Source organism: Rhamphochromis sp. 'chilingali', assembly GCF_963969265.1.
Source record: "Rhamphochromis sp. 'chilingali' genome assembly, chromosome: 16".
In the NCBI taxonomy this organism is placed as follows: Eukaryota; Metazoa; Chordata; class Actinopteri; order Cichliformes; family Cichlidae; genus Rhamphochromis; species Rhamphochromis sp. 'chilingali'.
Window position 1 is genome coordinate 5342607 of NC_137943.1, and position 21059 is coordinate 5363665.

At 39.5% G+C, this 21059-nt stretch overlaps 1 protein-coding gene across 2 annotated transcripts; it reads right to left on the reverse strand.

Moving 5' to 3' along the window:
• Window positions 1-1676: 1676 nt before the first annotated feature.
• ca8 (carbonic anhydrase VIII) lies at window positions 1677-19653 on the reverse strand. 2 transcript variants are annotated; one of them, XM_080906588.1, is made up of 9 exons: window positions 19298-19653; window positions 13227-13418; window positions 12850-12974; window positions 11589-11684; window positions 10114-10176; window positions 9957-10005; window positions 9605-9717; window positions 5924-6118; window positions 1677-2084 (listed from the first exon to the last, which is right to left on the reverse strand). In XM_080906588.1, the coding sequence occupies exons 1-8, from the start codon at window positions 19368-19370 to the stop codon at window positions 5984-5986; spliced, it is 846 nt and encodes a 281-aa protein (XP_080762714.1). In that variant the 5' UTR covers window positions 19371-19653; the 3' UTR covers window positions 1677-2084; window positions 5924-5983. The 2 variants fall into 2 exon arrangements, with proteins under 2 accessions (XP_080762714.1, XP_080762715.1); XM_080906589.1 differs by having other exon boundaries at window positions 5910-6118.
• Window positions 19654-21059: the final 1406 nt, after the last annotated feature.

Consider the following 21059-nt stretch of genomic DNA (forward strand, 5'->3'; position numbering starts at 1 on the left):
CAAACCGTGTTTATTTTCCTTGTTTGATTTGTCTTTTTTTCATGACGCTTGGTTAGATATGGCTCATTGTCAAGAAAAACACAGTTTCCATTTCAGAGTTTTAGTAAGTCAGCGTGTCAGGTTTATTGTTGCTTTACAGTAATAGTCATCAGTTCTCACAGTTTATGCCAGATCAGTTAGTCACATACAGTGAGGCCAGGCATTCAAACACACAAATACACTGACACATACACAAATTTAAAAAAAAAAACAGTGCTAGTAACACATAAGTTGTGGTAGTGGCTGCAGTGTCCCACTGATGAATGGGATTTGAAAGTTCAGTAGGAACACTGATATCCAGTATTAAAGCTGTTGATTGTGTGAAGACATCCAGCATAATACTGTTTTATTCAGAATTGCTGGTTCATGATGGGCTGTATAGTTTTTTAGTTTGTGTTAGTTTGGTCAGAAATGTATCTAAACGATAAGGTGGACTGACTGTGCTTTGCCCTGGTTTTCAGGAACATAGTCTCAATGCTGGACATTCATATTAAGGTTCAAATAATGAGGTCAGTGTATGTACAAGTAACCCCTGTGAGTTCAGGCATCAAACATTTTTTTAACTCTAAACTTTTTATGATGTCAGAGAGAGAGAATATCCCTAATATGGTCATCTCAGGCACCTAGTTTCACCCGCCTGCTGTTCAAACCTGTTTGTCGAGAGAGGTGGTCAAAAATACAAAACAAAATACAAGCTGAGATGCTCGCCTTGCAGTGCGTTGGCTCACCGCCCACATCTGTGCACACAGCATCGTTGCATCATGTTTATGCTTTGCAGGGAGTAATCCAGGTCATAAGCGAAGATGACTTGACTATAGGCTCAATGACATTAACATAAATTGCTTTGCCAAAATAAAAAGTTGATGGTGCCGTTTTGATGCTCAAAAAGTTAATCAACTCTTTTTTATTTTATTTTACTTACTTTACTTGTCATGTAAAAATGCACAAGAATATAAATTTGCGCAAATTAATTTTTTCCCTTGTTATTAGGATGTTCTGGATATTATTTGTTAGCCTCAGAAATATTGAGAATTTTCAGGATGCATGTAAAAATTGATGTTTTACCCTTAAACATAGTTGTTTCACTAACTGGTGCAGCAGTGTGGTAGTGGCATGGAGAGCAACACCTTGTAAATATGGATTATTTTGAACCTTTAAACAATGTTAGTCCCAGAATTCAAATATTGAGTTGGAAAATAAGCAAAATACACTGGATTGAAGGGTTAACCTACAAAATGAGCCCAACCTCCAGAGTGCGGATGTGAAAATGCATCAGGTACAGGAAGCTGATGGAAATAATGGAAAATTATTCAGTTCAAAGATTCCTTCAGTGCTTAATTTCCAATAATATTCAGCCAGTACACCTGCCTTCACCTGTCTCTCTCCAGCCCTTTGGGGGACATTTAATAAAGAAATACTAACAATGGAGATTTGCTAAAAAGATTCAAACAGAGGCTGTATAGAAACATGATTTCTTTTAAGATCTTGCTGGATGCTTGATTTAATACACGTGTATATTTTCTTTGTGTGACTTCATTTGAAATTTAGCTTCAAATAAGCTCATAAACTTTGTGTAAAATGTGTACAGTCTTGCATAATTAACGTCCTGTATTCACGTAATGTACAAAGGATGTGTGTGTGTGTGCGTGTGTGTGTGTGTGTGTGTGTGTGTGTGTGTGTGTGTGTGTGTGTGTGTGTGTGTGTGTACGCGCACGGATGTGTCTAGGTACCACATCTGTGGTTCAAGCTTCCTTTTGTTTTGACAGCAGAGATTGGCTGATTATAAGCCTCCTGTCACCAGGACAGACACAGCAGATTAACACAATACCACACTACAGTACACAAACAGAGGGGGATTTTACATATGTTAAAAGGGAGGGGCAGGAGGGTGTAGAGACTACACTTAAGCACACACACACACACACACACTGTAAAGGGGTGTAATCAATAGCTTCTTTGTCCACCTTCACTCTTAATCTGCGGCTGATCTAGAACCACATCCTTGCACTGCTGCTACTCTCTTCACGCCTCTTCTTTCTTCTCTCCTGTAAGAAAAGACAAATATGGATGTGATTAGGAGAATGAGAAAAACCAGATGTGTCCAGCAGCTAAACTGTAACACACAGATGGAAATGCTAGGTTTGTACTTTTACAACCAATTACTTTAAACTGGAGAAAGAAACTCCAGCAAAACTGAGGTGTTTTAGAAGGAGGTGTTAAAAAGCCTCTGTAAAAGTTCATTATTTTTTCCTTCGAAGGTACCACATAAAGTCACATATATGTGAGCTGAGCTAGTGAGCCAAAAAGAGGCACATGTTGCAGCAGGGTGGGAAGAAAGTACATTGCCAAAGAGAATTCAGAACAACTTCATAGTGTTGGTCAAAAAAGAAAGAAATCTGGCTGCTAAAAGAGAACAAACAAACAAAATCATCTCTTGGTAGTCGAACATCAGTTTCAGAATGATATGAAATCGGTTGTTTGGTAGCGGATATGTACTATTGTCTTAACTCAGCTCCAGGGTTGCTTTGTTTTCACTGTTCTGACAAATGAAGTCAACTCAGAAGTTTGAAAATAATATTGTTCATGTCGCCCCAAAATCAGTTCAATTAAATTTTATCTACATAGCACCAAATCACAACAACAGCTGCCTCAAGGCGCTTCATATTTCAAGGTAACGACTGTACTGTTATTATTTAGTCTGATCCCCTACTATTTTCCTAAGATAGACAGGCTGCAAGGCAGGATCTTTATTTGCTCAACTAAATCTATTAAATACTTACTCCCATGCTGGTTCAGCATTGGTCTCTGTTTGCGTAGCTCTTTGATCACACAACTGAACAAAAATAACACAAACACAAAGAAGAGGAGGAATTCTGGCCCACTCGTTTTTGCAGAATTGTTTTGATTCTGCCACCTTGGAGCGTTTTTAGCATTGAAGGCCTGCTTAAAGTCATGCCAAAGTATCTCAACCTGGTGTGAGTCTGAACTTGACCGCAGAATTCCAAAACCTTCCTTTTTAGGCTCCTATATGACTCTCAGACCTGTCCAAGTATCCACTCCCTTGTGTTTATTTTACCTTTACCTGTCTCTGTCAAGCTGGTCTGGCTGATTCAAATTTTCACCCTCCGGACCTACCTGCCTGCTCAGCCTCCCATTGATCAAATTTGAACAGCTCTGACCATTGGCTCCCCCACAGTTTGCTCGTCAACTCACAGCTGAAGAAATTACAACTCAATTGTAAATCAAAAACTCAAATCACCACTGCGCCACTCATCCATGCACCCATACTAAATTCCCTTGGAGAAACCTCCCTTTGTAACAATAAAACCTGTCAACTTTGAGCCGTTGTATCCCGTGAGCTTCTTTGGAGTCTGTTTCATGCTTACAGCTGTCATGGTGATAACAGAAGCACAATGACCACAGCTTCTGCACCAAAAATGCTGTTCCAGATGGTTCAGACCAACTCTAACCTCAACGCATACTCCTATGAATTATGCATGCATATGCATATGTTTTAGCCTCTTTCCTCTCTTTGCTTGTCGATGCTTAAAGACACATAGTGACATGAAACACAATGAACTTGAAGAAAGAAGCCTGTTTTGAGTACAGATATTTGTGTAGTAAAAATGCATAGATTAAAAGCAAAAAGTCATCAAAAAAATAAAAACCCAAGTACAGATACCTGAAAATCCTACTTACGTATAACACTTCATACAAATATTTTTTTAACTCCACCTCTGGGGCTCTATTTCCCCCAGGGGTTGTCTTTCCCATAGTCTGAACTCTTGTCTTAGGTGTGTTTTGCTGGTGGGACCAGATCAGTATCTGTTTACACCATAGACAATAGTCCTCTGTTGTTTCTTTCCATTTTCTTCCCTCTGCTCGCTCACTCCTCTTTCATCCCTCTGGCATTTTTACCTCCTTTCACCAAGTTACCCCTCTACTTCCTCGCTCTCAACAAGCCCTCACTTTTTTGTCCTCTGCTTCAGTTTTTACTCCGTCTGTTACTCTCGTCTGTGTCCTTTGACTTTGGCCTAAGTGGACGTCAGTTCAGATCTTCCACAGCATTCTATGGTATCACAGGGCTATAAGAGTTATATGACCCTGAAGAGCTCTACCGTGTAGCCTTCAGAGCGTAAACACTAGCTGGGAGTTCACTGTTAAGCTGTTACATCTGCAAAAATAGCTGTTTTGGGCAAAATGACTCAGTTCAAATGAAGCCAGTAAACTGACAGTTTTACTCATTATGTGATCACAATTCCCAAAACACCATGACTACATGGAAACACTCAGTTTTCCTCTGGACATTTAACGTGACACACCACTGATTTTACAGGTTAGCTCATGTAGAACTCTCTGTAGTATCATTCCATGTGGTTCTGCAGAAGGTTTTTCTGGCATTTCTTGGCTCGGCTTACAGGCTTTCTGTAAGCTGAGCCAAGCCCGGGACGTGGGCATGAGTCTTATCCATTCATGTAGGACTAACAAAAGTTGGAAGCTATTTAGCGGCATTATAATGTAAGATCCCACGCATGTGGCAAAGCATTACCCAGACTATGAACTCAAATTCAGCATGTTTTACTTTCTGATTTAAAAAGTTACAGACGCTACATCGATGTCAGATGAGATAATTTACTGCAAGGCAGACACTGTGTTCCTGTCCCTGACATTATGTTGCAAAAGGCTAACTGATAGTGTAGAGATGTGAGAAAAGGTTACTGCTTCTGCCCACCGTCGCTCATTTGTATTTAACACGAGGCACTTGTGCTCTTACCTTTAACACTGAGCCAGAATGAGGTCTGAAAAGCTACAAATATTCCTCTTTCTTCTTCTTCACAACTTCAAAACAGCGTAGAAACACCATAAGAATGAAGGAATGCAGACTCATAACCAATAACGCAAAAATGTTTATCTTCGAAAGTGAAGCATTTGTTTTGATCTAAACAGTACTAGGTGACCTCATCTGTAATTATGCAATGTTTGGGGAAAGTGACGTACCTGCTTAATATTCGTGTTTATTTCACATCAGCACATAAAAAATAGTAAACAAGGTTGTTTGTTTTAGCCTTACACTTTTACAGTCGTCGCATTTTTAAGCGTCCTGCTCTGTTCTGATGTCCTAAAGTTCTGCCCTGCCTTCCTCCTGCAGTGCTGCTGAGCTAAATCTGGGATCTCTCCATGCACTTTGTGCTGTATATAGGTTGGTCCCACATTAGTAACTAAACTGGGTTAGTTCTTCCAGGGCCTGATCTATTATGTGCCATGGATTCTGAGGGCCCAAATACCTCAGGGACAGTATGCCTAGTTCATTAAAATTCTGTCCCTCATGAGGAAATGTGCTGAACTGACTAAAAATACAAAGTGTTTGGTGGTAAGTAGAGCAAGTGATAATTACTTTTTCAAATATCAGTCATCACATCTACAGATAATTATTGATTCCCCATCTACAGTGAGCTAAACAGCATTTTAGAGCTGTTCAGCTCACTGTTTCTGAGTTTAGTTACATCAGATTTGCTGTTGTAGTTTGATCTCACTGAGGGCATCAACAGCTGTTTGTCAGGGTTTTTTTACAGCAGTAGGGAGTTGTCAGAAAAATTCACTGTACAACAACACGCTCAGAGGCTCAGAGTTACAATGAGCGTAAATATCATCTTAAACCATCTTGATTAAAAAAAATTCCTAATAATACTTTGTATTTGCTATTGTACTGTCACTGTTTCCTAACAAACTGCTATTATCTGTCTTGAACCCTCTGCAAGAAAGGTGTACGATACCAGGCATGCGTTCCATTAATAGGTTTGACCTTATATGAAAAGACAAACCCTTTTCCTCAAAGTAGGACGTGACCACCTCAGAACACTGTAACTCACTGTGACAATGCTACCTTCTTTGATTGTATCTGTAGATCCCACAGTTTGTCTGAGATGGCGGTGGAAAGTGGGAGTCACTGGAAGGCAGCGCGAACTGTCCGGTCACTGAGCGGCTGGGTGGGACGGAAGTTGTCCCCCAGCATCCCATCATTCCCTTCTGGCAGCTCCGCACCTTTGACGTGGGACCGTAGTCTCCGAAACTCCTCAATCTGCAATGACAAAGATGTTTACACAGAAACTGAGGGAGTCTGTTGAGGTCTTGGAGACGCAGGGCTACTTTTTCACCAGAAAATCCTCCTTTCTGAATTTTAGAATTATCATTATTTACTTTAATTTAATTTAAAATGTTCTGATGTCTTACCCTGTAGTAGAATAGCAATCTTCTTTTTTTTCCTTCTTTTTACCACAACAAGAGGAGCACTGTGGTGATTGTGGGTTTAGGTTCCACTGTGCCTTCACTTTATATTGCATTGTGTCGCTGCAGGTATTTATTCATGTCTAAGGAAAAGAATCTGACAAACTGTCAGCTGTATAAAGTCTTCAGAGCCTCACTTTCACCTTCCTAAAAACAAGCTTGTGGGTATAAAAAGGAAGGACTAAAGTTATGTGTGATTCCTCATAACAGAGAAAGTGGAGGGGTTATTTCTGGTGATTTCACTATTTGCTTTGGTTTAGCATGTCAGATGGACAAACGAACCATTTTTACTCATCTCTGAATATAAAAGCTCGACAGGTCATCTACAAAAAAGAGCATTCTGGGCTTTTTATAATTCTCAGATCAGAATAATCTTTCACCTGACTTCCTGTTCATGAGAAAATGCTGCAAGTGCAGATATGATCTACACACACATACTGTGCAGGGGGTAGCAATATCAGGCAAAACAAATATGAGGCTTTTTATGCAGCCGTGCAGCTGTGTCACAGAGGAAAGCTTTATAGCACGCTGTCAAAGTGCATTACAACATACTAACAACATAGTAGGCATAGTAACTGCCTGATATGTATACACATTCACTGAGCACACACACACACACGCACGCACGCACGCACGCACGCACGCACACACACACACACACACACACACACACACACACACAGAGTCAATAATAGCCGGATGTTTGAGGTGTGTATTCTAGGTAAGAAGGACCTGCTGTTTTAAAATACTTGCTGTGGTTACAGAACATGTTACAGAAAGAAGAACAGTAAAGTGCAGCACAGTACATGAGTAGGCATAAAAAACAGCATACAGGTCAGTGTGCTGGAGTTAACTGTGTTTTTTTACACTTTGCTTTTTTACTTTAAAGGGATGTAGAGAGAAGTGTAATGGAAAGGGTGGCAGGCAGAAGGTCGCATGTATAGCATAGTTAAAGGACTATATTATTCTAGTGTAACCCACTGCTTGGGCCTGCTTATCAACTGGTGAGAAACTAGAGCTGCTGTCTGAACTGCCTAACACTTGGCAGGTTTTATACTTACGCCCCTCATAAAACCAGAACCCCACTGAAGATTTTTCTGTTTTAGTGTTTGCTTTTAGGACTTCTATTTGTACGCTGCAAACAAGAAGCACTAAAAGTTGCGGAAGGAGCCATAAAAATGGCTTAACTTAAAACTTTAAACACATACTATATACCACCTGTTTGCAGGATTGGCTTTGTTATCATCTAAAAATAAGAAAATTTATCATCTTTAACCCATTGATACTTTCCAGCTTTTATTATTCACAATAGGGCATGGCCTGAGGGAGCCTGAAGTCATCCTTTCTGTTGGCATTTCTGCAGGTTCAATGGAGCAGAAAGCAGGGAACATGAAAGCCTGAATTAAATGTCAGATGGTTACTGTCATCATCCTTTACATCAGGCTGCTGGAGTAAAGCATGAGAGACCCAAAGGCTAAATTCAAATAAAAATGTATCAAAAGAAACTCGACAGACTTATTGATTGGTAGTGAGTGTAAAGGTTTCCTGTACTGTGAGTAACTGCTAGAGAGCTGTGGACTAGCATTACTGTGCAATTTAAAAATACATACAGGGCTGACATATTGATCATATAAGACAGGATGTAGAAAATGAGAAACCCCCTCAAACATGAACAATACAGACACTGAACGCAGTAGAAGAGCCACGCCAGTAAAAGCAATGTAACTGATTGGCTTACACTTGCCATGGGTAGCCGTTACCATGTATGATTCATGGCCTATAATTTTGCTGATGTCTACTTTATTTTACTGCTGCAGCAGATATCTACAAGTTGTTTCATAAGAGAAATAAAATGTGTTTTGCCGATAAACAGACTATTCACTAGTAACAGAAATTTTGTATATCAGTGTTAGGCTAATATTCTTAATATTCACCACTTAATAGATCTTAATGCATGTTCAGCCATCCAGGTAAGGAAATACTAACAAGTTGATTCTGTTTATCTAGATGTGAAATTTTCAGTGAAAAAAAAAAAAAAAAAAAAGACAGGTTAGCCTTGTTAGATTTAGACTGTGAGATTTCCATCAGTAATGGGGGACATTTAAAAGTTGGTGTGTACCGTAAACCTACGAATACAGATCAGTATTTAAGGTTTCATCATCCACTGCTGCACAAACTGGGTGTCATCAGGACGCTGCAACATAGAGGGGACACCATCCCAACAGACTCAGCAGCCAGCGAAGCAGAAGAACAGCGCTTCAAGAAGGCCCTGAGTAAATGTGGTTATCCCAGCTGGACATTTGTTAGAGCACCTAAAGAAAGCTCCAGCTGATCCAGGAGAGAAGGGCAACCGCTGCTTAAGCGAAAACCTGTGGTCATCCTGTATGTGTCAGGAGTATCGGAACAGCTGAGACGCATTTTCTCTAAACACTGCATCCGTGGCTTTTAAACCCCAAAACACGCTGAGCCAAAAATTGGTCCACCCCAAGGATCAGGTCCCCTGACACAAACAGAGTAATATACTGTACGCTGTTAAGGAGGATTGCCAGGATTTATACATTGGAGAAGCCAAACAACCTCTGGCTAAGATGGCACAACACAGAATAAGTAACTCGTCAGGCAAGGTCATTGATCAGTGGTTGTTGATCAATGGTCATGACAATTTGCTTACTAATGATCAAGAAACAGACCTCACAGCCCATTGTTCATTCAGTGGTGCTAGTTTAAGTCATTATGCAAATCTACTGTATATAAGGTTGGAAACCTGCAGTCAGCTGAGACTGAAGAAGTCACTTGGATCAGTGGCGAAACATTTCTCTCACTGAAAACGCTACATCCAGATGACCAGAATCAACTTTTTGGGACCACTTTATAAAGTTCCTGAAATGCTTTTATTGTGAAATAGCAGCAGGGTTTTGCGGTTTTGCAGCTTTCTGCATCTAGGTTTTTTTTTCTTTTCTTCTTATTATGAAAGATTGACAATTATACATTAACCCTTTACTGTATTCACCATTATATTCTCCACTGATTTCTGGCAAAATATATCCGTCTCATCAGCAGCTAAACACTCCACTACCATCAGCAGCTGATGCTGTAGCTTCTTCTGAGAAAACAGCTGCCTGAGGACTTTGCCTGTCAGGAACCCAAAACACTGAGCTGAAAGGGCCTTTAAGGCTGAGATAATAATTCTGGGATTAAACAGAAGAAGAAAAATAAATAAAACAAAAAAAACCTTAAAAAGGCAGAGGATGCTTTACTTTACCTGCTTTATTTGTTTTACCTGTAACTGTGAGATGGTGAGAGGGTAACGATAGAGAATCCAGGTCACATTCTCACTACAAGGTGGTGTAGTCAGAGATCCTTCATACACCCAGTAGTCTCTCAGTAATGGATCTGTGGGCAGGTTTTGTGGAAAAAGCAAACATCAATTATACTTTGATGATATTGTTTCAGCTCTCAAGGCTGAACAAAAAACAATTTCTTCATCCCATCATGCAGTTGACTTTCTGAAATGAGGACATGATCTGCATTTTTTTTTCAACTTTATCTCACACCCACACAAAAATCGTATGGGTGTTATCAGGAGGCAATAGCTACAAATCTGCATCGGTGCTCAAGACATCCTTGCTTACCCGGTAACAGAGTGTTGGGATTAAAGCAGGGGATTATCTTGCTCTTCCCCTGGTGGCATTAACACAAAGGTAATTATTCTCATTGTACATGCATCCTACAAATCCAGCATTTTAAAATGCTTTCATCTGCTCAGATTTTTTTTTAATTCAGTCACACCTTGTACTGCAGGTCCTGGAGAACTTCAGTGATGGCCTTCAGTCCCAGATGCTCTTTACCAATCTGATAAAAAAGTAAGCATGTTTGGTTTCACAACTGACAAAGTAGTCCTTATTTCAGCTTGAACTAGTTGATAACGATAATGCTACCAGTGATTGTGTTTAAGCAGGACTTTTATACTTTTATGTCTGCAGGAAGTAAACAGGGAATGAAGTAAGAATTCTGTTGAGAACAGGATGTGTGTAGTGTTAGGTCTGAGGTCAGGAATGTTTTGGGTTGAAGAAAGAGTGAGATAGCCACTGTTTTTTGTCAAGGTTTTTGAGCAGGTTTCTCAGCAGACTAGCTTTTCAAGAGGTCTACTGAGAGTTCTTGAAAACCCGGTCTCATTTCATGAGCTGAGGATTATTCCTTATGGAGTGCATTAAGCATGTAAATCAGGGGAATTTCACAGGAACGTGGCAAACAATACATTCCAAACTGACTCATTCTCAGGTCACACCAAGCATATCTAGAATTTATCTGATCAGTCATTTAGGAAAACAGCTTTTACAATGCTAGGAAGGAAAGTACATTAGGGCTGATAAAAGCAAATGTTTATAAAAATGCATGTCAAGACTAGACTTAAAACGGGCATTGTGGCTCAGTCCCAGTTTAGGGAGCCAGCATATAACTTAGAACTCCACAGAAAGACAGCACCTTTTACTTTGTGTTTAACTGAGCATTCACAGGCTGCATAAGATGTCACCAAACACTCTGTAGCTGGATCATATACATGGAAAATGGGACAGCCTTTTTAAATGGCACTTCCCCTGAGCTGCACTTAACAGGGAGAAATGGTGTGTTTAAGTGTCTTTTTTTAAGCATGGAGAAAAAAATGCATCTGTTTTATGAAGAAATGTATTTAAATTTATGTTTTGTTTTGTTTGTTTTTTTTTTGGGGGGGGGGGGTATCTGTATTTCTTTCTTTCTTTTAAAGTTCTTCAGTGGAAGCTTTACAGACATTTTCAAACATTTAAAAAATGCAATATATCAAGCAATAACTAGTTTTGACAATGTCTGTCACACTGGGGACAGTGTGATGATTTTCTGCTGGTAAGCCTCAGTTGCATTCATGTAGATGTTGCTTTGACCTGCCTAAACATTACTGCAGAACACGTATTTCTCTGTGGAGAAAGTATTCATTAATGCCACTGGTCTTTTTCAGTAGGATAATACACACAACACTTGACAAAGAGTTCAAAGTATTGGGCCCCCAGATTTCCCAGTTCACAATAACAAGTGTATGTGGAATGTGCAGGAAAAACAACTTCATTCCATGAATGCTCCACCTCCTAACTTCCAGGACTGAAAAGACACTGACTTTAACGATGTTTCTGACTGACATAGAAAATAGTTTCTTGGCTATGAATAAACAGACATTGTAAATCAATCCTTTATCAGGTCACTTTGCCAGCCTTCTGGCTCTGGATGCTTACCTGCACAAAAAGAGCTATGATAAGTACTCCATTCTTCTTCCCTAGAGCATCCTCCAATGTGTTAAACAGAGTGCTGTTCCAGTGAATCAGATGAAGCTGCACACAAAGAAACAACACATTACAATCTGTGATTGAGTGGCATTTGCTGTAGAGAGGACAAGTTGTGAGTGAGTGAGAAACCATCAGCTTGTGGTGACTGAAGGCTTTTTGTAAGGGCTTTCACATAAACAAAGGGACGTGTACAAAGCTTCGACCCTGAAAGCAGTAAATACAAGACCAGACTGAAGTTACATACATGATAAGACTTACAGCTGCCATGCTATGTGTCTTATTATAACAGACACAGTGGAAAAAACATTAATGTATAATATCTTTGTGATCTCTGAGCTGCCTGTTTCATTATCAATAGCCTTCTGCACTGAGAACTGATAATGTGTTTTGTAAAAGGAAACATAAGCTATCGTAAAAGGGTAGTTCTGCTGCTACAAACAGGAATGGAAAGAGACACTGAGCTATACTGAGAATAATATCTGCAGTAGATTGAGCTCAGTACAATCGGCACAGTAAACTGTATTTACCACTGTCTTCAAATAAGCCAAGCTCTCTTCACACAATTTTCCCTTGTTGACTACGGACAAACACTAAAAATGGGAAAATGGGACATTTGTAGACCAGCAAGTCCAATGTTCTGTTGTCAGATTCATATATTTTTGGTGTCCTAATAATTAGGAATTTATTAGGTATTTACCTTGAGGTCCAGTAAAATGCCAGATATTATATTGTGCAGGAACGTTATCTAAGAAAGTTCACCAGAATTTATAACATTAGTGTTTGAAGATGGAGTCCAGTTTTGGGAAATGCAAAGTTGTTGTAGATGACAAGATAAAAATGGGATTGACCTAACGTGGAGTAAAAACCAAAGTAGAAACAGCTCACACATTTGTAAACAAAAAAAAAATGAAAATATAAATGTAGGTTTTTGGATGGAGTGGTACAGTTTCTTGATGAACTGTCAGAGAACGCACCGTAAAGATTTCACAGACACACGGAGTCACAGAATGTTTGATTATGACTGTGGAACAATGCTATTGATATCAAAGCAGATACTTTTCAAAGAAAAAAAAGATTTTGTCTTCAAGGACTCATCAAACTACAGTGTTAGCTGAAGACAAGTCTAAACAAATCAGTGCATTTCTTTGGTGTTTGGGGTGTGCTTCATGGTTATGGCCTTGCTTTTTTCTCTTTTTTCTCCTTGGTTTACCTCCATAGGGAAAGCCTTGAAGTTGACCGTGTGCTCCGATCCTCTTTGGTTCTCTTTGCCCCAGTGGAATCGAACCTCATGAAGCTCATACTCGTGATCGCTTGGCAGTGGACCTCCAGTAACCACTGTCACAGGAAACCAGAGGGTTTATGATCAAGCACGTACAGGAAGAAGGCTAAATAGGTCAGAATAATAGTCGGTGTGAGAGAAAGGGGTCATTTGTTATGCGATGCAACTTTTTTGCTTTTCCCTTGTGAGAAAAATATACATTAATCACCTCCTACCAAATCTCAAAAACTATTCATACATCCTGTTTCAAAGCAGTTTAGTCAACAATTTGTGTTTGCTGATATGATGTCATGGCTGCTGGGAGTTACCTGACTTGGACCTGAGAATAATACGGACAGTGTGTCCATCATTGATGACCTCGCAGTCTCGACACACCACGTAGTTTGGTGACAATCCAACATCCAGGAGTGACGGATCGTAGTGAGCCTCCCTGGAGTTTAGATTAATGGGAGACTGGTACTCGCCATTGGCTGCTGGGAAATGAAGTCCCCATTCTACACCTTTATGAGCAAAAATAGGCATAAAAATGCACATGAAATAGAGCATACATTCAGATTATTGTTGTAACATATAGGCTTACTAAGAACATGACCATTAAAAATGGTTGCACAGTTTTAAGTGTTCTGCCAAGTCACACTTAAAAGTAAAGGGAACTGTTGCACCAGCTGTTTCAAAGTTCAAACTTTGACTAGCTGTAATATGTTACCAAAGTCATCATCTACACTTAATTTAAACAATATACACCACATAAAACAGCTCTTATGAAGGGCTTGGTCATTGCTAAATAGGCGTCCATCCTGTGCCTCAAATCAAGTACTTCCCTAAGTACCATTTGAGGTAAATAATGGCTTTCACTGACAGCTTTATTCAGAGCAGTCATAAGCAGCATCAAATATTGTTTAAGGGTCAAAAAAATGAAAGCAGCATGGAAGTGGCTTAATCTGCATGCCATATGAAGGGTACGAGGTTGCAATAAGCCCTGCAACAGACTGGCGTCCAGGGTGTACCCTGCCTCTCAGATGAATGGATGGATGGATTGGATAGATATCTATGGTTACAAAAAGACTTCCGGTGAAGTCTAGAGGGAAAATCTGTAAAAACTTCCCAAATGAGTTCATGGAATCGGTCATAAAAATAGCAACACTATTTTTCTTCTTCGCTCAATGACATCAGTTTCTAACTTTCTGCAGTTTCGCTTCTGGATTTTTGGTGAAAGTTTGTACAATCTGTGATCAGATGCTGACAGCAGGCAGAAATCCAATCACAGTCAAAGGTTTCAAATGCCATACTCACAACTCAAGTTTTAATTGGTGAACATGCAATCAGTCTAAATTCATGTAGGAAGGAAATATGTTGTGTACTTAATGTTGTGTGCCAGTAACACAAGTATCCAAATTAAGATACACCTTTAGAGATTTATTTTACCAACAGCTGGTCCAACCCAATCACTGACCCTGAAACTTAACCATCAATTCAGCTGTCATTCACTTTGGTCTTTTTCCCATACCAGAAAAAATCCCCTTCATGTTGTTAGCCATGCTAACAAAGCTCACTTGCATGGCTAGTGCTTGCTCACTAGCCTCGCAAGTGAGCAAACATGTACTAGACAGGGAATTGTATGTTTAGAGTACAGTTACCAGTTAAGATTTCAACAAGTCATCCAACTTGACTGGTCATTTGCTCTTCCTACTGGAGGAACGTGGGGGGGCTGTTTTATATAAGAGGGGAGTCAGAAATGTTTTTTTATTAGCAAGTCTACAAGCAGTAAAGTCATAACCTGTAATTATTATAATAAATATGGCAATGGTAGCCTAGTAACAATGAAAGCACATTTTATGGTACCATAAGTGGCACAACACAGACAACTGTTTGATTAGTATGAAGATGGATGGATAGTTATTTACTGGAGTTTGCTGCTCTCTCTCTCTCATATATATATATATATATATATATATATATATATATATATATATATATATATATATATATATATATATATATATATTAGGGGTGCAACGATATTCGTATCGATATTGAACTGTTCGATACAGTGCTTTCGGTTCGGTACGCATATGTATCGAACAATACAACATTTGTAATTTATTTTATCAACTTTCCTTCTGACGATGCTGTCTGTGTTGAGACTACTCCGCCTAGGCTGCACTGTCGAGCGCAGATCCACTGAGTGCTCAACACAGACAGCATAGTCAGAAGGAAGAGCGCAGGGCAAGCTAGCAAGACAGAAGTTAAGCTCTCCAGATCTGGCGTTTGGAATTATTTTGGTTTTCATGTGACGTATGACCCTGAAGGTAAGCGAGTCATGGACTAAAGTAAAACAGTATGTTGGATGTGCCATGCAATGCTCAATTACATGGGTGGGAGCTAGTGTGTTAGCGCAGTTAGCTCGTTAACGTGTTGGCCGTCTAGCCCCATGCACGGGGCGATCGGCGGTAGCTCGTTAACGGAGATTTGCCGTGTTGTGGCGTTAAGGTCATTTCAACGAGATTAACCTGAAATCACTAGTGGGAACACAACGAATATGACTGCACATTTACGCCGACATCATCCTAGTGCAAAGACAAAAACAACAAGCATGCTACTAACTTTAGCCGAGTCATTTAGACAGCTGTTAGCACATGATTCTCCTTATGCTGCTGAGAATATAGCCCAGAAGAAGCGGATAGTATAGCTTTTATTTTGGAAAGAGACATTTCTCTGTAATAAACTCTCTTTTCCAAAGATGAGTGATTCCTCAATCAGATACAGGGCTTGCAATATCGCTAGCCCGACGTCCTGGGGCTAGCGATTTTTTTCAGTCGGGCTACCAAAATCTATCTCTTCCCTGCCCGTCGGGCTATTGTAGGAAGAAAAATATATGTCAATGCTTTTGCATTCTTTCAGAAATGTAGCTGGGTAATTATGTCATTGGCATCGGTGAGCCACTGTCAATATGTGACATATTGAAATCGCGTTTGAATTTGCGCTTGTTTTTTTGCTTTCACTTTGCAATCGTGCGAACTGTGTATAGAGAGCGACAGCACTGATCTGTGAGTGATGATAATTTGTGCACCAATTCCTCTGACATCGTCTTATTAATTGTTAGCTTACTATGCAAACATGACAAGTGAAATCTCCCGCAGCAAGCTTAAACATGTGAGAGGTTGAGGATATATATTTCATTTCTTCTGAGCCAAATAAGACAGGTCAGGGTGAAGAAGTGACAGCCAAAGAAAAGCTTACCACAAAACGGAGAAGTTATGACAAATCAGACTATAAGGCAAAAAGAAAGTGCAGCTTCATGGTTTCATGGACAAAAGAATTTCTGTGGCTGCAATATGACGAGCTAAATAACCAGGGCTGCACATAAGTGGTCCACAGGTGCGCATTCGCTGTCAAAATAAAAAACGCGCACAAGGGTTAGGGTTAAATTTAAAAACTGTACTTTTGAGTTAAAATATATATTTATAATTTTAATAAATGACAAATTAAAAAGGCATGAACATTTTTTTGTATCGAAAAAATATCGAACCGTGACACCAAAGTATCGAACCGAACCGAACCGTGAATATTGTGTATCGTTGCACCCCTAATATATATATATATATATATATATATATATATATATATATATATATATATATATATATATATATATATATATATGTGTATATATATATATGTGTATATATATATATATATATATATATATATATATATATATATATATGTGTATATATATATATGTGTATATATATATATATACATATATATATATATATATATATATATATATATATATATATATATATATATATATATATATATATCCAAACTCCAATAAATAACTATCCATCCATCTTCATACTAATCAAACAGTTTAAATAGTAGTTGTGGTTTAAATTGGGGTTTGTCGCCACAAAATCAAAGTCAAATAATATCCCCTGAAGTGATATAAACAGATCTGGGTGTGTGCTTGAGAGGAAAACGGTGGTTTCAAAAGAACGTGTGGGGACACGAGACTGGCTAAAACTGGTCTTAAGTCCCTCTTCCTCTTTGCCTTGTCCTCATTCTGGTCCTGAGTTTCTTTCTGCTTCCTCTCAGTGTCTAGTAAACAGGACTTCTTGCAGTGAGTGTGACAATGAGATTACTGTTCATAAAAACAAAATTAAGCAGACTGCAGTTGTAAAAACAGGGCAAGTCTGTCCTAAATGAGACAGATCACCTGTTCACAGCACAACACTAGTAAGGCCTTTGCTATCAGTTTAATAGAGTGTGAAGATAAACAAGTGTAGAGAAAGTGATCCCACTGAAAGACAGAATTTGCTTCACTTTTCAGCTGACTGCAACAGTAAGAGATGTGTACAATGTGCACAACCTGCTGTGTTTTTAGAAAAAGGAAATACACACTGGCAGTATCGTGTTCATGGAAAGTCCAGTACACCCATCTGCCTCCAAGACAAGGAGCTCAGGCCTCACAGTGTGCCTTTCTGTTGGGACTGCAGATAGACGGTCCTCACTGGCTGACTACTCACACCATAGCAAAGAAGCATGGGGCAGTGGTCACATTCTCGCTTTCCTCAGCAACTAAAGCCTTAACAACAGTTTACTAAAGGCAGTGAGAATTTCAGTGGCACTACTAAATTGCGGATTGTTGCTTTAATGACCTCAAATTAAGGACTTAGCTTTGTGAGTAATTACGGTTTTTTTGCTTCAGCCATTGGAAAAGAATTTGGTGTTGTTAACTTTAGTGTTAGATGATATCATTCTTATGTGTAAGCTAATCAAGAAATGACTGTGCCAGCTTGTTAGCCACACAGGCGTTAGTTGGTGGCCATCTGATAGCCACCACTCAGCAGGGAAAATGTGCACCTTCAGTGGTTGTTGGAGGTTCTGGCAGTCTCTGTGAAACCAACTGATCAAATCGCAGACCAGTTAGTCAGTGACCTTGTAATTCACTGGTTGCAGCAGAAAGATGTGCTTTCTTTAACTGGTTGTGGGTGGTTGCTGGAAGTTGCTGGCTGTTGTTATCAAGAAAGTGTTTGCAAGCAGATGTAAAGTGGTACACCAAAACCCTTCTTTGAGAAACCCCCTTTGCTTTACTTGATAGCAGGCTGCCACCTTTGCAGCAGTTTATATGGAAGATGCTGAAATTTCTGTAAACACTTGCAAACTACTCACCAACTGTTAGTGAAACTAAGAGTGACGAAAATGAGAAATTGAGAGCAGTCAGAGTAAAAGTTAGGGTTAGCCCTAACCCTAACCCAATTTATACTGCACTTGTTCCACTTTGACTAAAGCTTGTGGCGTAAATGACAACTCGTTGTAGAAAAGTCTGTCTTCAATGCAAACTGCAGGTGACCAAAGCTATCACAAGCAGATTCTTGGTGTAGCTGATTTCACCTGGCAATAGCAGCAACAATTTGCCAGCAACATTTTTCCCTGGTGACCAGAGGTTGTCAGGGGGTCAACCAACCTCTAGGTCTATGTGACTGACACCTTAGCTAAGTCCTAAGAAAGGAAACTTTTGCTTATTACACAGCAGTGAGTTCTGTCAGCTCATGGCAAGGAAGTTCTGTACTTGTGCTTATAAATTAAGATGAAGAATTTCCTGTGGGAACCTCTCATCTCCTCTTAGCTAACCAGGTATTTGCATGTCAAATATTAGTGTCTTAGATATACATGGTATTCCATATAATTTAGTATACTTACAGTAAGAATTTCACAGTTCAGTGTGACAGTATATCCCTCGATGCTCAGTAAAAGCAGCATTAGCAGAAAGACAAAGTGAACACATAACTACATGACATACTGAAAGTATGACAGTAATGTTTGTAACCTATGTTCAAGTGTTTATGTGCTTTATTCAGTTTCTCTGTAGACAAAGATATATGAGTGATATATGAGTGACAGCTCTTAATGCCAAGTCATTTTTGAGTTTTATTGTATGAATTGTAGAGTCCAAGGAAATCTTTGCTCTGCTGTAAGTCTCTGACCAACAACTGTCTGTTGCAAGTCTCCTATACTTTTAGCAGTGCAGTGATAAACAGCTGTTTGCTGGCAACTTGATATTGTTGCCAGCAAAAAGTGATATTGTTCTTGTGATATTTTTCTATATGACTGACTGTAAATCATGCCGTTCGAGCAACCTACAGCATAGGAGATGAGAGAGTAAAACCATTAGTGGTGTTTTAAAAACATATTGGTCTGACAGATGTTGTACAGTGTATAACCCAAATCCAACTAAAGAATCAAATTGCATTTTTTTTAAATGTTTTGAAAAAGTGTAAAGTTTTGGGTTGTCCCCCTTAAAACTCCTCCTGATCCTTAGCTTTTCACACATCTCCAGCATCCCTTCACATGCTGAGAGAGCCCAGCCTACCTTCCTCATAGCCCCAGTCCAGCTCATCTTTCCCCGGAGTATAATCCGACTCCTCATTCACATTGTCAGCCATGGTGCTTTGCAGTCTACTCCCTGTGGCTAGAAACCAGTCTGTCCTCCCACTCACGGCTCCCCGTCACTCTGGTTTTAACTGGTTTTGGACACAAACTGAAGTCTGCTGGATGGATTCCCAGCTCAACAACAACTCTCTCTTTTCTTTGATGCAGTTTCTCTTTTCTTCCTTTTTTCCGTCTGTCTCTTCTTAACCCACTTTCTTACTCTCTCTTGCTCTCGTCCTCCTAAAGAGACAAGCTGATGATGTGTGCAGACTGCTCTGCCTCTCTGAGCAGCTCTTTACTCTGTGTTGCTCCACCTCTTTTCTCTCGCTACTTTGCTCTACTCTTATCTCTCTCTCTTCCCCTCTCTCTCTCTTCCTTTCTGTGTCTCTGCAGGTGTGCTTGCTCACCCTGCCATAAAATGTCAGAACAGTGTCTCTTTTTCATCTCCCTGCCCTGTATGCTCCCTGTGTTCAGAGGTGAAAATAAACTATAAAGCATATCGGCTTTAATTATTTTTTCTTTCTTGATTTATTTGTTATGATCGTTTACCCTTTCTGCTGTTTTCGGAACCACAGTGGTTGTGTGTATGTGTGTGTGCTGGAATGCTGGCAGGAAGGTCGAGCTGGCGTTTCTGTTGGAGGTCACAGATCCACCCTTGGGTGAAGGAAACAGCAGTGGTTGAGAAAACATGCAAAAAGTAGCATGAGGGTGAAAGTGAAAGGCCAACTCTACTTCAGACTTGATGACTTCAAGATGGACAAAGAAAATGGCTCTCAAACACCCACAGAAACCTTTGGCTACAACTTCATGGCCTATCACAAATGAGTTTGAACACTGAACAGTGCTTTATATTTCACCCTGTTATACATTCTTTAATTACCAGTTGTTGTCATTTGTAAGTTAACTATATATTTTTCAATTTTACTGTATTTTGGGAGGTGGAGTCTCAAATGGGACAAATAATTCATAGTATTGACATTTTTTCCTTTGTTCATTCCCTGCTTTCCTAATCCATATCCTCCAGGCTGCTCTCGTTAATTACCCTACATTCTTTATCAGGAAACTGTCCTTGGAAACTGTCCTCAGAGCAAGCTAAATGAAGAAGAGCTCCCTTGATATGCAGGAGCATCAGCATTTAAAGAACAGCCAACAGGAGTGTCCTCCCGATCTGAAATTCCCAAAGTTACCAAATCATGGGATTTGCTAGATTTTCCAAGAGCCAAGAGGAAGTGCAGAAGTCTAATTTGCACTCAAATTTTTAAATTACACAACATATCATTTTACTTAAGTAACAGAACAGGTTGTTACCCTCTGACTCCCAAAAACCTTATAGGAGTTCATGCTGAAATGACATATGAGCGTTCTTAAACTGTAATAGTATCACCCAGGAAGAGCAACTGAATCCCTGTTTGGAGACGGAACGTGTGGTGGTTGTGTAATCAAACACAAGACCTTAAGCTATGAGCGGAGGTTTTTCTTTAGGTAGGAACACTGTTGCATACTACTTTGAGTTTTGTTTCCTTTACCTTTTATTAATAATTAAAGCAGTCAGTGGCTGCATGCCTTCCACCGCCTTGTAAGTCGGAAGATGAAGAACCCCTCTGATATATTCTACTTCAGATGTAAAGAAATGACGACAAACTAATCGAATGTAGAAATTTCATAGATTATAATCTATGTGATTACCGAACAAGTTTTAATCT

Coding starts and splice junctions, on each gene's coding strand:
- ca8 (XM_080906588.1), bottom strand. CDS start 19,370: ATGGCTGACAATGTGAATGAGGAGTCGGATTATACTCCGGGGAAAGAT. Junction 10,177..11,588: donor TCATAGCTCTTTTTGTGCAG/GTAAGCATCCAG, acceptor CTTTTTTATCAG/ATTGGTAAAGAGCATCTGGG. Junction 6,119..9,604: donor TCACCATCTCACAGTTACAG/GTAAAACAAATA, acceptor TTGTCATTGCAG/ATTGAGGAGTTTCGGAGACT.